The sequence below is a fragment of the Kryptolebias marmoratus genome, linkage group LG13, assembly GCF_001649575.2.
Source record: "Kryptolebias marmoratus isolate JLee-2015 linkage group LG13, ASM164957v2, whole genome shotgun sequence".
Classification (NCBI taxonomy): domain Eukaryota; kingdom Metazoa; phylum Chordata; class Actinopteri; order Cyprinodontiformes; family Rivulidae; genus Kryptolebias; species Kryptolebias marmoratus.
Genome location: NC_051442.1, coordinates 25,821,044 through 25,838,155, shown reverse-complemented (window position 1 = coordinate 25,838,155; position 17,112 = coordinate 25,821,044). Strand labels below are relative to the sequence as shown.

Here is a 17,112-nt window from a genome sequence, read left to right as displayed (position 1 = left end):
TGCGCCACCCACGAACCAGGGCCGGCCCGGCTGGCCCTACTCTGAAGCAGGGACCAAAGAAGCCGGGCCGACCTCGAAAAAATGCAGATGTGCAGTTGTGCTGCCCTACAAGCTGAACAACACCTCTTTCTGGACACTGCATGGAAATAACTAGATTTTTCTTATTTTATTTTAAACCATTAAAAGATGCATATCTGAACATAAAAAAATTCAGACAAGTGAAATTTATTTCTGTGGAGTGTTTTTGAAGTGTTTTTTTGTGCTTTTGTATGTAAGTTGTGATGTTTTTCAGACACTTGCTGCTTTTAATGCATAGATCTATTTGTGCTACCCGCTTATATTTAACAGGTAGGATATTCTGATGAAGGAAGTGATTTTAGTGGTTTTAGAAAGGTTTTTGTCGTGGATATAAATTGGTCCAATGCTATGCTAAGCATAACTCCTAAGCTCCCACTTCAGTATCCGATGATATTTAACATTAACACGAACCACTGTAGTTTTCGGTTTGTAAACATGATGGTACCAGTTTTTGACGGGTAGCACCGACCGTTAGACATAGCTGGTTAGCCGTGCTACGGTAGGAAAATCTGACGAGGAAGCACAGATCGTCAGAACACCGGCCGTAGGCGCGAACACACACTGACCGACGTCATGACGTCATTGATTTAGTTAAAAAAAAAACGTTGTTTAACTTTCGGTTCTTCTCTCGACTACTCTTGAAAAACATTTGTTGTCTGCCACCCGCTTAATCCCCGAAATGTTCCGCCACATTGCTAATGCTACTTCTTCTTCTTCTTGATTTTTATTGGTGGTTGGTAAACAACTGAAGGAATCAATACCGCCACCAACTGGTAAAGAGTGTCTGCTAAACTTTTCTCCTTCTTGCATTTAGCAGCAACTCGAGCTCATTGCTGCCCCCTATATGTCAAGAGGACAAATAACACCTTTTCTGTTCAAATTGCCAACCCGCCACAGTGGCGTGTGTGTTGATCAAATTCACACGCCACTTCAAATATTTACCCGCATTTGGCCAGTGACGGGTGCTAATTTCCATCCCTGAGTACAATACATTTACTTATACGCTGATTGCAGGGCAGTCTCGTGCATTAGCCAGGTGATTTGTCGATCCACAGTGATAACAGGCTTGCGTTGTCGGCGGCGCGGCCTGTGGCTATTTTTAGACGCAGCAGCCCGCCGGTTTCCGTCCTTGCACTGGGCAACCGCGTGAACATCAGTAGCTCCACTGAGGAGTTTGGACGACTGAAGAGCATGTTCCACTTGACTCACTAGTGTAATAGCAGTGTCCAATGTAAATGAAGATTCTAATAAAAGTCTGTCTCTCACCTCCGGTGCATAAGCTCTCTCATTAAGCTGATCCCGTAGCATCTTGTTTTCCATGGTTCCAGAAGTATTGTGGCACAGTTTCATCAGCCCGCTGTGTTCTCTGTCAGAATTGATGTCTTGCAACAACAACATTCACCTTCGGTGCAAATTGTAGTTCCAACTACGTCATCGCCTCATCATATGAAGTGCCGGTGTTGGGCAAAGTGTAAAACAAATCTGGTCCCTCGAAGCCAAGTGCATGAATTAGCAGAGCACGGCATCTAGCATCAGACCAGGAATTTGCAGTAGCATAAATAGCTGTTAAGTAGTTCTCAAACATTTTCCACCATGTGACCACTAAACTAACATTTGACCACTAAAATTATGACTATTAATAAAATATAGACTTTCACAGAATATGACAGCTCTTGTCATATATTGTGACATACTGTAGCTTAGAGTAAAAGACTAAATACTTGAGCAAACCATTTTTTTTTAATTAATTAAGAACTGTTATAAAACGTTTGAGTAGTTATATTTGGTATTTTACTATAAGTTACAGTGTGGTCACAATATGATAAGCGCCATCATATTCTGTGACCATCTATATTTCAATAATGGTCATGAAGTTAGTGGTCAGATGATACTTTTTATCCTTTGGAAGACGGAGAGAGTCACCAGAAGCACTTTGGTTCAACTAACACCTTGGTTTGCTTGACTTTTTCTTTCCTTTCTCCTTTGGCGTTTAATGTGAGTGTGCTCTGCATGAAGTGTTATATTGCTAGCGCCTATTGTGTGTTGTGGCTAGTGACTAGTTGTGCTTATGCAGTATGACATTTCGCGATTAATGTTGTTGCTATGTAAGTTGTCTTTGGGTCAGTTGCTTGTTTAAGACCATTGTCGCGCTCAAAAAGTAATCCTAACAAGCTATAAATTGTGCATGACTTTTGTTAGCCGAGTGGTTTACTATTCCTAGCAAAGCTGATTTTAGCAATTCATAGCACAAGGTTTCCCCGCTCACAAACTGAAACTAATTTCTTATAAAAACTTAGCCCATTTAAACTTCAGACTGGGTAATGCTGTTTCAGTTCAGATTTAATGTATTATGAGAGTTTAAAATTTACCTTTCTGCAGAAGCTCTCTTCGATCCTGTTCAACGTCATGCCTAATTGGAAGCTGTGGTTTGAGATGGAAGTAATATACCACCAGAACAGACTGTGCATGAGCAAATCATACTCAACCTAATAAAAGTACTTTCATCAAAATGAAAAATTTAACTTTGGTGCCCAGCTGTCATTACCATTATAGTAATGTAAAAAATTTAATTAACACCTTCTGTCAAGAAGGGGGGAAACAGAGGCGAACCCAGAACGCAGACTCATTGTGAAAAAATTTAACTAATTTATTAAAGTAAAATATAACAAAACAAAAGGCTGGCGTGGCAGCAAAACTAACAAAAACAAAGTCCACAAACGCAAGGCAAGGCAACAACACACGTGGCAACATGGAACGAAACAGAGTGGAAAGACCCAGTGGAGTATGGAGAGAAAGAGACCGGTTTTAAAGGCTGAGGGAGAGATGAAGATTGGTTGTAGCTGTGGAGTAGACGAGGAGCAGGTGAGGTAGGCATGGCCGGCATGAATGGAAAACTACTGGGGAGGTGAATGGTGACAAGACAAACACAAAGACCCAAAAGACAACCAAACCAAACAAGACCAACAAAAAACCCCAACAACACCAACATTCATGACACATAAGCATAAATTAGACAACTTAGTTTAAAAGAGCAAACTAATAATTTGTAACTAATGGAATACGAAGAAAACATTACATTAAAGACAGTATGGTTTACTTTTTTCAGTGTAGTTTATTTTTCACTGTGAGCTTCTGAAAGCTCTTTAACTTTTATTGCCATTCACCATCAGTTAAGATCTACTTGCCAGATTGCCTGGGGCAACACCATAACCCATCTTCCAGCTCTTGAATTGTAAAAGAAAATCCAGCTCAATGATCAAATTCAATGTTTGTTCTGATGGATGGTAAATCATTGTGAGGGCTCTTGTGTCGCCAGGTTGGCCACTTCCCTTCTCTTAAAGGCAGTGATGACCTGCCCTTGATTAAGTGCATCTTTAAAGCAGAGTGCCACATACACTGAGAATAAAACATCTCAGCCAAGCTTGCATGAAAAGTGATTTTAACATCTATCTACCAGCATTTGCAGCTTTGCTGTTGTTTTGTATGTTAAGTTTTAACCTCACACTTTTAACCTTACACATTAACATTTGTGTTAGTATGGGAGTCTAGTGTGTTAATTAGGCACATCATGATTTAATTTGATTAGAATTCATTATTATAATTACAAAACAATTATTGATGCATTTCAGTTATCTTGTCCATTATAGGACTAAGGCTTATCTTACATAAATAAACATTGATTTATATGTTTTCATGACATATAAAAAAGTTCACAAAAGTTCATAAAAAGTTCACAATAACATAGTATGTCAGAAAACTATTATTTACAGGCAGCTGACCAACAATTAGCATAGATGCTAACTTAACATTGAAAACATCATAGAAAAACTAACACAGTTAGCACTGTGTTTGTCATTGTCAATCTATACACAAATCAAATGTTTCAAAGTCATTACTAAAGACAGTCGCGTCTAATTACTTACATACATTATTTATGGTTCAGTGAGAAAAGATGTGAAAACCCATATATTTACTGCAACATGTTTCTACTAAAGGAATCTACTATAACTGTACTAAGACAAACAGCACTGAGCAGCAACTACTCTGTTGACTGTCCTAAAGTGGCAGCAAAGATTAACGTTATCAAAATCCATTTATAACATGTGAAAAATGATTCACACAGCACAATGTCCTTGTGCTTTCTGCACATTTATATCTGAACATTTCACATGGATGTTTTTATCTTTTCTTTATTTACAAACTGTTCATTTTTTTTAATTTTTAAATACTAACCTCTCACATCTGTGTGTCACATGCTTTTAATATCTGATGTCCATGTCTCTCATCCAGGCCGAGCCAGCCTGTACGGAAAGTCGTCCTTACGGATAGAGAATGTGCGTTCAGATGACCATGGGTGGTACGAGTGTAAAGTGCTAATGCTGCAGCAGCAGTATGACACCTTCTACAATGGCAGCTGGGTGCATCTAACTGTCAACGGTAAGGATCATCAGCCATTATGCATTATTCAAGCTGTTTAGTTCAAAAATTTGGGAAACAGTAACACTGCAGACACTAATACTTGTATGGGTCACACGAGGACTGTTAAATAAATTGTTAACCCTCTTGAAGCCCTCAAAAAAGAGAGAGACAAAGAGAGGCAGGTCAATTTGACCTGAAGCACAGGATGGTTAAACTGGTTTGTAAGGCTTTTGTTTAAAGAAAAACAACATATTATTGGAAACTTTAATGGATTTTGGGAAAGATACCTCTGGCAAATAATATGGAACCAATACTTGTGAAAGGTTTTTCATTCAGCTGTAATATTTTATTAAACAAAACTTTTATTTTTATTTATTCATTTATTTTTTGCAATGAAACATTTAGGTGGTAAAAGATTGAAAAATTAAATATTGTATTTAATGGTATTTTCTTAGATTATGAGAGGAAATGAAACTATAGAATTACTTTGTAATTTGAATTTCTAAAATACCTGCTTCAATGTCAATATGTAAATGAGTGCAGTTTGAAGGAGTGCTTACAGACCATAATGAGCTGTTGTAGCTGGTTGGTTGACAAGAAAGATGATCAGAATCTAAAAGCTGTAAGTTTAAACTAAAATAGTTGTGAAGAAATCTCGAAAAGTTCTAATGCAGCTACTGCCCAAACTCCAGCATAACTTTGTAAGAATCTAAAATCAGAAAAAAAGCCACAAAGTCACAAACACTTGACTTGGCTCACGTGGAAACTCAGCTGATTCGATACTAAAAAGTGAGCCGGAAGTGGGTGGGACCAACCAATGAAAAGACTCTGAGCCTGCGTGTAGCCGACTTTAGTAGGGCTGAGACAAGCGCATGGTAAAAGGCCAATAGAGACAAACAGGACAGACAGCCATTCATGCGCCCACTCACACCTGGGGACAATTTAGAGTTCCAGCGAATCAGCACATATTAAAATATTTATTTTATATAATATAGATATATATTTTTAATGTACTTTTTCCCTGCTAATTTCTCTTATTTTCTGTAAACTACTTTGTAAATAAGCAAGAAACAGTTTTTAATTTTTGAAAATATAACCATCCAATCAGATTTTCAGAGAAAAACATGTTTAAAGGAGCTTTCTCATTGGTTAGGACTTCAGAGTCAAGTCAGAAGGCACAGCTGCATCAAAGGCTCTGCAGAAGGAGTTTGTTTAGGAACTGACACACAAATAAACCAGTCTCATTTTGATGGAAAGTGGGCAGGACCAAAAGAAAGTTGGGATAAAAATTCACAAAGGCCTGCAGCAGACATTAACAATGTGTTATGCTTGTTAACATTGCCTTTTTTAAAGCGAACTTTCAGTGAAATTGACAGTTCAAGTCAGTGTATTTAAATAGCTCCAATTCACAACAAAATTCATCTCAGGGTACTGTACAAAACCATTTACATACATCATAAAATTCCATTAAGTTAAAGTTATCTATCTAAGGAAGCCAGGTCATTGAGCTGACTCTTAACCTCATTGCAATCTCCCATCTTAAACAGCATGTAGGTAACAGTTGAAAGGAAGGAATCCCTTTTTACAGAAGGAAACCTCCAGCAGAACCAGGCTGAGGCTGAGCAGCCATCTGCCTAGACTAGCTGGGGTTTGAAATGACAGGAAATAGACACAGCCAAAACAGAATGATTGGTCAAGGTGTAGTGGGAAGAAAAACATAGATAAATGCAGATGCAATAATTGCAAATACAAAAACGGAGAGTCTGCTTCTTCTACTTCTTATTATTATTTCAGCTGTCATTCTCAAGTCAAGTCATCCTTCTAAATCTAACTCCGTCTTCTGCAGTCGCTGTCCTCACTCCAAAATCCTCCATGTTGCCTCTAACTTTATCTATATATTTCCTTTTTGGCTATCCTCTTTATCCTTATACTGGCAGCTGCATCTGTAACATCCTTCTACAAATATACCCACTGTCCCAAAGCTTGTGACCATAGATGAGGGTTGGAATGGTAAATAAAGAGCTTCGCCTTATGACTCAGCTCTGTATTCACCACAACAGATTGGAACAGCGCTTGCATCACCAATACGCCTATCAATCTCCAGCTCCATTTTCCCCTCCATCCATCCATCCATCCATCCATCCATCTATCCATCCATCCATCCATCCATCCATCCTCTTCCTCTTATCCGGGGTCGGGTCGCGGGGGCAGATGCCTAAGCAGGGAGACCCAGACTTCCCTCTCCCCAGCCACTTGGGCCAGCTCCTCTGGGGGAATCCCAAGGCGTTCCCAGGCCAGCCTAGAAACATAGTCCCTCCAGTGTGTCCTAGGTCTTCCCCTGGGCCTCCTCCCGGTGGGACGTGCCCGGAACACCTCACCAGGGAGGCGTCCAGGAGGCATCCTCACCAGATGCCCGAGCCACCTCAACTGGCTCCTCTTAACGTGGAGAAGCAGCGGCTCTACTCTGAGTCCCTCCCGGATGACCGAGCTTCTCACCCTATCTCTAAGGGAGAGCCCAGACACCCTGCGGAGAAAACTCATTTCAGCCGCTTGTATTCACAATCTCGTTCTTGGATTTGGAGGCACTGATCCTCATCCCGGCCGTTTCACACTCGGCTGTGAACCGATCCAGCGACAGCTGTAGATCGAGGCCCGATGAAGCCAATAGCCAACATCATCTGCAAAAAGCAGAGACACATTCCTAAGGTAACCAAAATGGCTCCCCTCGACACCTTGGTTGCACCTAGAAATTCTGTCCATAAACGTTATGAACAGAATCTGTGACAAAAGGCAACCTTGGCTGAGTCCAACTCTCACTGGAAACAAGTCTGACTTACTGCCGGCAATGCAGACCAAGCTCTGACACCGGTCATATAGGGACCAAACAGCTCGTATCAAAGTGCCCGGTACCCCCATACTCCCGGAGTACCCCCCCACAGGAGCTTTTTAACCACCTCATTGACCTCAGCAACAGAAATTGGAGGGCCCAACCCAAGGTCTCCGGGCTCTGCTTCCTCACTAAAAGATGTGCTGGTGGGATTGAGGAGGTCTTCGAAATTTTCTGCCCACCGACCCATGACGTCCCATGTCAAGGTCAGCAGCACACCATCCCCACCATAAACAGTGTTTGTGGTGCACCCCACCCCCCTGGGAAACAGAATGGTGGACCAGAACTGCCTCATAGTCATGGGTAAGTTGTTCTTCATGGCCTCTCCAACCTCCTCCCATGCCCGAGATTTTGCCTCAGCGACCATCCGAAGCCTCATTCCGCTTGGACTGCCAGTACCCATCAGCTGCTTCCAGGGTCCCACAGGCCAAGGACCAGATAAGATACAGCCAAGAGCTTCAGATGATAGTGGGGACTCTTGATGACACTGAGTGATTGAGGCAGAGTAGTCTGAGAGAAGATTAGATGTGAAGAGCTGCAGCTGAGAGGAAACAACTAACCTGACTGTTTAATGTTTAGATCATAAACATTTTTTAAACAAAAAAATATATGACATAAAATAAAACCATTAACATTATGTAAAAATGTCAACTCTCATGCTGTATCAGAAGCCAGTCAGTGTAAATGTGTTTTAAGATGAGATCTCAAAAGAGTTGAAGCCTGTCTGATATGAAGGAGCAGCAGGTTCTTTAGAAACTACAACTGAAAAGGCCCGGCCACCTCTGTGAACCAGGTGCCTAAAAACAAGCTAAATATAAAGAAAAGCTTTATCCTAAATTGTAAAATTAATGCATATAAATAAGATGAAGCGCGCACACACACACATATAAATAAATTGTGTAACATTACCTGACTTTGTTCTGTTGCTTCTTGGTTTGTCATCTTGGCCACAGAAATTACTTACGTAGACACCTCGAAGACTGGCGCCAATGACTTATATACAAATATATAATGTCATTGACTGGCTCTGTCTATTGGAGCTGACGTCTCAGCATGGTCGCCATCTTGGATGGGTCTCTCACACACACCCCAGTGCATTTATTTGTACTAAGGAAGCTGTATGCCCAACTAAAATATTCATAACTCCCCAAATTTTTACCCAATTTTCACACGATTTGGTTTCTTATAAACAGCAGAGATGTAGTTATGATACAGGACGCTTTCACACATTAGAAATATAAGCTATCATGCTGAACAAAGACAGAGATATGACATGGCATATTAATAAATCATAACATTTTATATTTTAACAAAGAAACAAGTTTAGTTGTTGATTTAAATTTATTTCTCTCTCTCTCTCTCTCTCTCTCTCTCTCTCTCTCTCTCTCTCTCTCTCTCTCTCTCCTCACAAACACACACACATGCACACACACACAGTTTGTTTGTTTTCTTAAGGCCTAAAACAGTAATCTTTAAAAACTCCAGGTCATTTCAATGTCTTACACTGCCCTGCTTTAACTGGAGCTGGAGAGCTGAGGTTTACTTTCAGGGAGAGAAAGGTCCACTGGAAGCTCTCTGCAGCTTTCCTTCAGGTTTTTGTGTTCCTTGTTGCTACAGGCTAAAATTTAAGATGCATAATACTTAAAAACAACTTGAAAAGGTGTTAGTATCCTCTCTAACAGTGTATTGTAATACAGAATTCATCACTAATTCCTAAACATACAGAAAAAAACTAACAGATAAACATGTTTAGCAAAGTGCAATATTAACTTTTGTTTTACATATGAATCACAGACATTTCCGTTAGCATGTACAGTAAAAAAACAAAACACCTCCGCTTTGGAGATGAAATTATCAGGATTTGGGGGTTATTGTTGTTTTTCATGTTTAGGTTTGGGTTTGTTGTTTCTTGTGTTTTGTCTTTGCACTTAGTCTTGTTTTTGCTCAGTTTTTGTTGCTTGTCTTTGTACTCCGGTCACTTCTCCTCAGTCAGTGACTTGTTTTCTTGCCACGCCCATCCCCACCTGCTACTTATTAGTTATCACTCACCTGTGCCCACTTCACCTAATTACCCTCGGTCTCCTGTGCATGTCTGTTCAGTCTTTGGATTTAGTTTCATTTGTGCTGCCTCGTCAACATTTTGTTTTTGTTTCTTTTATTTTAAAATAAATAATTTTATTTTGTGAAGATGAGTCTACACACTGGGTTCACCTCCTTCTCCACCACATCTGACAGAGATGGGAAGTTGAAGACAGGTGGGGTCACAGCATCTCTAAGCCGGTACTGTTAAAGTCCTCTGGTTTGAAATCTTCACTACAGAGCTGAGACAACTGTAGCAACAAAACCCTCCCTTCTTACTGCAGCTTCTCATTGCCTCCTTAAATCTGTGTTACTGGGAAACCTTCAAAATGTGAAGAAAAAACAAACAGAGCTAAAGAGAGAGTGTACCAGTTCCTCATGTTAGCATTTTGTTGATTACCAAATAATGTTAGCTATGATGACATAATATTATAAATGGTCAAATAACCAAAATTATTGTTCAGACTTACTTGTGAAAAGTAATACTATGTGAAGTAGGCTTTGACTGTTGTGGGGCTGTCATGTAGATCTGATTTACAGTACAAGGGTGGCAGTGGCTTAGGTAGGGGTTTGTCTTGTAACCTGAGGGTTGCCGGTTCAAACTCCCGCTCCGTATATCTCAACCTTTGTGTCATTGGGAAAGAATTTGGAATTAATTCAATTCATCATGGCCAGCACAGGCCACCCTGAAACACACATAAATTGCTATAACTTAGTCAATTTTACAGACATTCAGCTAAAATTTGATGTGGTTCTAACACATATTCTGAGTGGGACATATTTCGGTATCGTATGAGATCGCACTTAACGTTTTGACCTAAAACAGCAGTATACCTCAGGACGTCAGAGAAGAAAAAACACCATCAATAATAACGTGCAATATTGCTTATTAAAAGGTGCCAATTTAAAAACCTGAAGCACTTGTATTCCTATTTGCCAATTATTCTTCCATTTCCATTAGATTTTTTGATTACCTTCTCATTCAACAGTTTTGGAAAACCCATACAAAAAAGTCAACTAAAATGTGGGGCTTGATTGGCAATGGTGTACTTTGACTTTAGGTAGCAGTACATTGTACAGCAAACAAATGTCAGAATGAGGTGTCAGCGTGGCAAACCCAATCCGCAGACTCATCTTCAGAAACAAAAACTGATTTATTTATATAACAAAAGAAGAAAACAAAAAGCTGACGTGGCAGCAAAACTAACTATAACAAAAATCCAGATAATAACAAGGGCGGGACAAGGCAAGGCAAAAACAAAGAGGGACCCGACTGGAACCAAACGCGAACAAACAACAATGAATCGGCATGGAGGTGGAGAGGAAGACCAAGTTTTAAAGCAGAGGGTGATGAGGAGAAGTGGGAACAGGTGTGTGATTAGGAGTGAAGACAGCTGGAGATAGGTGTGACAGGAAACCAGAAAACTACTGAGCAGAGGACAGGTGAATGATGACAACAAACATGAACAGGAAAAACTAAACTGAAACAATAACTCAAACCGAAACAAGACAATAATCAAAACAACAAACTGAAAATACCAAACTATGACAACAAAATGATAAAAAACAATAAAAAGTCAGCTAATTAAAGAACAAGTCAAAATATTGCACTTAGTTGAATTTCTACAGCAAAGCAAGTGTTCATTTGGTAACTGTCTCTGACTGATAAAGTAATTAGGAGGCCTGGCAGCAGGATGATACAGCTGTTAGCACTCATGTCCCTCAACATGGCCAAATTCATTACCCTAGCCACATGCTTCTGTTTATTTATTTATCTTTGTAAGTGTAAGGCAAATCCTCCTGTTTTAGTGGTTTTTGTAGTCCTTTTCAAAAGGACATTTGATTACATTTGGATAGCTATATGACTAGTATTCTCTAATTCAAGAAAGAGAACCAACACCCATGTCATCAGTAAAGTGGATAGATATGAGTAGGTGTTAGGGCCATGGTGAGCAATTAGAAAAAAGTCAGGTATTTTCTGGTTTAAAATACAGGCAGAACCTGTTTTTTGCAGTCCCCCTTGTTTGCTCACCCAGTATAAACAACAACAACAACTAAGAAAAACAGGTGAATTGGAGACTGTAAGTTGGCTTTAGATAAATATCTCTGCACAATTTGAGTAAGAGATAATGCTACAGTTGCGTTGCAAACATCAAACACATTTGCAGAATATATTAGGTGTAAGCAGAAGTAAAATTTTCACATTTTTGTACTAAGAGTTCTCATCATTGGATAGTTCAATGTGTTTCATTGGTGCTGAATGTGTTGGTGATTTATTTCAAATAAAGCCAAAATATCAAGACTACAGAAAACTTTTTTGTTTTTGTTTTGTTCTTTTTTCATACAATCTCAAAATTGATTTTTTTTTTTCCTGTTTATTCTTTTCATTCCGCCTTGACTCTTCAGCCCCCCCAACATTCACAGACACACCACCTCAATATGTCGAGGCCAAAGAAGGGGAGAGCATCACTTTGACCTGCATGGCATTCGGCAACCCCAAACCCTCTGTCAGCTGGCTGCGGGAAGGCAGCCTTCTGACCAGCAGTGCCAAGTACAAGGTAGATATGTTTATCATTCTGTTTTCCTTTTTCAGACCAACAGCAGCATTCTGGTACAGTGAATTCCAATTCACCATTTACACTATTTTCCTGTTTTCTTTTTTTTATTTTTCTGTACGTTTTTTGTTTGTTTGTTTGTTTTTCAGTCTAACTACAACTTTTTGTATCTTTTGTAGTTTTCAGATATTTAACTTTATTTAAAATAAAATTACCCATAAAAATCCAATGACATCTCTTCAATTCCATTATAAACTTTTTCTCTTAAATCTGCTTCAGCACTTTGTCTATTTCTGTCTGATGTTAATTTTAGTTTTAAGCTTGTGGTCTGCTACTATACCAACCCTTTTGCTATATTATGCTTTTAGCTTGCCTTTTGATACTTTTAGGTACTGCTCTGCTACATTTAGCTTTTAACTACCATTTTGGATGTTTTTTAGCTTTTGCCAGCCTTTTATGTTTTTTGCTTTTTATTTTTTATACTTTAAGCTTTTAGACAGTCTGTTGCTGCTTTTGTCTTTTAGCTGTTACTACTTTTCGTTTTGTAACTAATCTTTTCTTATAGCTTTTAACTCATGTTTTCCTTGTTTTAGTTTTAACAATTCAGTATTTTAATCTAATTTCAGCACTCAGCATTCAAACTGCATTTTCACAGAAAATGTAATCTCTTGTTTATTCTGGGTTGACTATAAAACACTGTGTAATTTCTTCAGTTCCATTATTATACAGATATTAATGAGAACTGACTGATGTTTACACCAAATTGTTCAGACTGTTCCTTCAACAGCTAAATTTGGTGTGTTAGAAAATGAGAGTCATCCCTAACACATACTCAAGCACAAATACAATGTGCAAGACCTTACAGTATCGCATAAGACTGCATAATGTCATCTACAAGGTTTGACCAAAACAGTTATAACTTAATATTTTTTAACGTAGGATGATCTTAATATAACAATCTGACATGAAGGGTGGCGGGTGATTTACATTTCTTAAATGAATGTTAGGCCGTCAATTTAGCATTAGTCATTGACTTAAATGTATTTTAGTTTTAACTGTATTTTAGTTATCATTAGTGATTTTTGCTTAAGTACAATTTTAGTTGACTAAAATATAAAATGTAAAGGTACATGTAGTTTAAAGTTTTCCTATATTTTTTAAATCAATATTTACACTTAGATTAAACCTTTATTAAGATTTAAGGTTTGCATGTGCAGTACAAAAGACATCTTGTATGAAACACATATTTGATTATGTTTATCTGGCCTTGTTTTTTCAGAAAAGTAAATCACATAAAAAAAAATTATGGATAGCGAGTTGCTATTACTGAACAAAATATGCTTTCTTCATAGGATATAGCATGATATTTTTGATTAAACACTGAAATAAATAGTATAAACAGTGTGAATACTACTACTACTAATAATAATAATAATAATAATGGTAAGAAAGAAATGAATAGCTCAGTTATAAAAAGTCAATTTAGCATTCACTGGTAGTTATTTCAAAAACTCAAAATCTAAAAATGTTTAACTCAACACTGTCCTTTTCCTTAGCAGAATAACACTATTATTGTAAGTTTTTATACATAATTTATTCTTTCAGTCTCCTTTTTTGTCTGTCAGTGTTTAAAATCAGTTTTGACCTTTACACTCTGAGGAACAGCTGAAAAATTCTGCTGGGATGTTCTCACTTTGTTTGTTTAGTGGATCAGCGATGCCACCTGAAGACTACTGTGTGATGACACAAGAGAGCAAAAAGATTACATTTGACACCAAAAATATTTATGTAAACATTTGTCAGAGGATAATTATTATTATTGTTGTTGTTTTCTTCTTAGACTAAGTTAACATTACTGAGTCTATTCAGTAATGTTAACTGCCGAAGTGTCCTTGGGCATAACACTGCCCCTGTTCAATAGTTTAAGAACCTTTATTATCCCCTAGAAGCTATTTGTTTCACAGCCAGCAGTCACAAAAACAAACAAAAACACAGCAACATAAAAATCATTCATACATGACAAGACAAAATACCAAAATCTTGATACTAAAATGTCTCATTAAGAAGCTTAATTGCTGCAGCCTATTAGTCCTGCACTTAAGCAACAGATATCTGCGTTTGGATGGAAGCAACGTGAACTCGAGAGGGAGTGGGTGATCAGGATCAGTCTGGCCTTTTTCACCAGCCTCTATTTGTGAAGGTCAGTGAGGTTCTGTAGGGCTGTGCCAGCAATTTGGCTGCCTCTATGTGATTTCTGAATGGACCGAGGTGGAGGAGGGGTTGAAGCCAATCCATTTCTTAAGGGCGTTTGTATAAGAGCCGACATGTGAAAGGGTATGATGACTTTGCAGCTTAATAATGTGATGACATATGGTCTGTGTGACCACCCAGTCGGAGGATTAAACAACAACAAACAGATTTCTTACTGAGGAAAGATCAATGATAATGAATGACTTTACATTTAATTAAAAAAAATAGTTAACTAGAAAGAGAAGCATTAAACCCAGTTAATTTGTCATGTTTTGAAAACAATATGATGTAGACGTTTATCACCCATTAAATGCTTTACACTCTACGTCAATGCAGCTGAGTTATGCTCCACACCTCTTTTGTTTCCACAATGCTCGCTTCATTTCTGAAAGCTGACATCTGCGAGGAATGTAGCTAGCTTCACCTCTGATTTGTGAATGGTTAAAGGCAGCATAAAGACAGACTGGAACTGTTTTAGGAAAGTGCCTTGAGAAACTCGCCTTGCTGTAAAACCACCATTCCCAGAAAGGGAGACTCTGTTCAGGCCTGTCTTATCCCAGCCTTGGCGCATGTCCTGACCACAGCCTCTCTAGCCCCACTGTCCATCTCCAATGCTGGGAAATCCTGAGTTACATCAACAGACTTGCCACTGCTGCTGACACGATTAATGCCACCTATAACACAGACTCCACATCTCAGTCTCTGGTGTCACTCCTAAGACAACCAGCTGTTGCTTTGCAGCACTACATAAATCATCCTTGCCACTGAACTTGAGCCTTTACTTGGGCTTCAGGCCGCTGCACAAGAGCCCTCATTTGAGTTTTGTCCCACCATTTTCCCTGCCTTGGTTTCTGGATGCCTCCACTTCCCCTGTCTGAGGGGGTCCAGGAATAGGCCTCTTCAGCTCTAGTCTTCAAGGGTGTCATGCCAGACACCCCTTTGGCTCCTGACACTGAGAGAAACAGCAAACTCTTGTTCAGAACTCTGCAACCAGACTCCTAACTGGTACCAGGAACAGAACCGGTATTGCCCCTGTGTTAGAATATCTTCACTAGCTTCCTGTTAATTTTTTTTTAATTCAGTTTTTTTGTTGTTATAGTTTTGCTTGGCCTGGGACTTTAATATTCTTTTGGACTTATCTGCCCTTATTTGAACTCGAAATGTCTTAGATCTTCTGAACAACTCCTTTTTAGATGTTTCATATTCTAGTTTGGTCAGTAAGGGAGATTGTGGATTTGTTGTAGTAGCACCAAAAGGAACAATCTTCCACTACTAATCAAGTCTGCCCTGTTTTTGAAGCTTTTTAAACAAAATATAACACCTTTCTTTTTCTTCTGGTTTTTAAGTATAAAACCCCAAGAAACTCTGCATGTATGTTGGTTTTATTTTGCTGATAAGAAGCCAGCAGAGGAACAGTGAAGTATGAGTTGCTGAGGGAAGACAAAACTGATAAAATATGATTTATTCAGATTTACTCTAAAAGCTGACTTCAATGAAGTCTGACATGAAATGTTAAAATTATCTATCTAAGGAAGCCAACATATTTTGTTGAATCTTCAATCCTCCATCCTGAGCAGCACATTTGTTCAGTTGTGTGTCCTCACATTGATGGGATACTTAAGTTTGCTGTCTATTCTTGTTCCTAAATGTTAATACAGTGCAAACTATATTTGTTGGTGAAAGTATTATCTGCTTTATTGTGTCAAAGCTGATTCAGCATTCACACTGTTTTCCTGCAAGAAAACTAGGTTTTTGTTTTTTTTTAATCTACCTCTGCATACTTGATGCTGTTTTAGCCATTTATGTATAAAAATGTCCAGCTCATTCAGGAGATGGGTGCAATGATTTTTTGGTTTCTTGTGTTTTTGTAACTTTTTTGTTACTTGTGTTTTGTTACTTTTAGCTAGTTTCAATATCTTTGGCTAGCATCTTGCTACTTTTAGCTAAAATTTTGCTAGTTTTAGATAGCATTTTGATACTTTTCCCTTTGGCTGTCATTTTGCCACTTTTACCTTATAGCTACCACTCTGCTCTTTTCAGGTTTTATTATAGTTAATTGTGGTAATTGTTAACTGTTGATTTGGGTCCCTTGGCGTCTTATTTGAAGCAAACTGTTTCTAATCTGGGTTTTAAAATGGACAGTGATCTTAAATTAGATCCCCAGGTTGGAGCAGTGGCAAGTTCAAGTTTCTATCATCTTAGGCAGCTGGCAAAAATAACCAATTCTTTTAAAACAAGATTTTGAAACATTAATTCATGCCTTCATTATAACTCGGCGTGATTACTGTAACACTCTTTACTTTGGAGTCAGCCAGTCTTCCCTCAGGCATCTCCATTTAGTCCAGAAAGCTACTGCTCGGCTCTTAACTGGAGTCGGGAGGAGGGAGCACATCACCCCTATCCTGGCTTCTCTCCATTGGCTGCCTGTACATTTTAGAGTTCATTTAAAGATTCTTTTATTGGTTTTTAAAAGTTTACATGGTCTTACCATACCCTTACATGGTCAGTTCCCCTGGACTGGCAGACCGGGGTGGTGGTCCCCTTATTCAAAAAGGGGGACCGGAGGTTGTGTTCCAACCACAGCGGGATCACACTCTTAAGCCTCCCTGGTAAGGTCTATTCAGGGGTTCTGGAGAGGAGGGTCCATCGGATAGTCGGACCTCGGATTCAGGAAGAGCAGTGTGGTTTTCGTCCTGGAACACTGGACCAGCTCTATACCCTCAGCAGGGTCCTTGAGGGTGCATGGGAGTTCGCCCAACCAGTCTACATGTGTTTTGTGGACTTGGAGAAGGCGTTCGACCGTGTCCCTCAGGGAATCCTGTGGGGAGTACTCCGGGAGTATGG

The 17,112-nt window shown here is 39.0% G+C and overlaps 1 protein-coding gene across 1 annotated transcript in view; it reads left to right on the top strand.

The window, feature by feature from the left end:
* Window positions 1-17,112, top strand: part of LOC108245953 (protein turtle homolog B) — a 202,803-nt gene that overhangs the window by 77,562 nt on the left and 108,129 nt on the right. Inside the window, exons 3-4 of the mRNA XM_017433219.2 lie at window positions 4,369-4,515; window positions 11,870-12,021. Of these exons, the coding sequence (XP_017288708.1) occupies window positions 4,369-4,515; window positions 11,870-12,021 (299 nt within the window). The remainder of the gene's footprint in view (window positions 1-4,368; window positions 4,516-11,869; window positions 12,022-17,112) is intronic.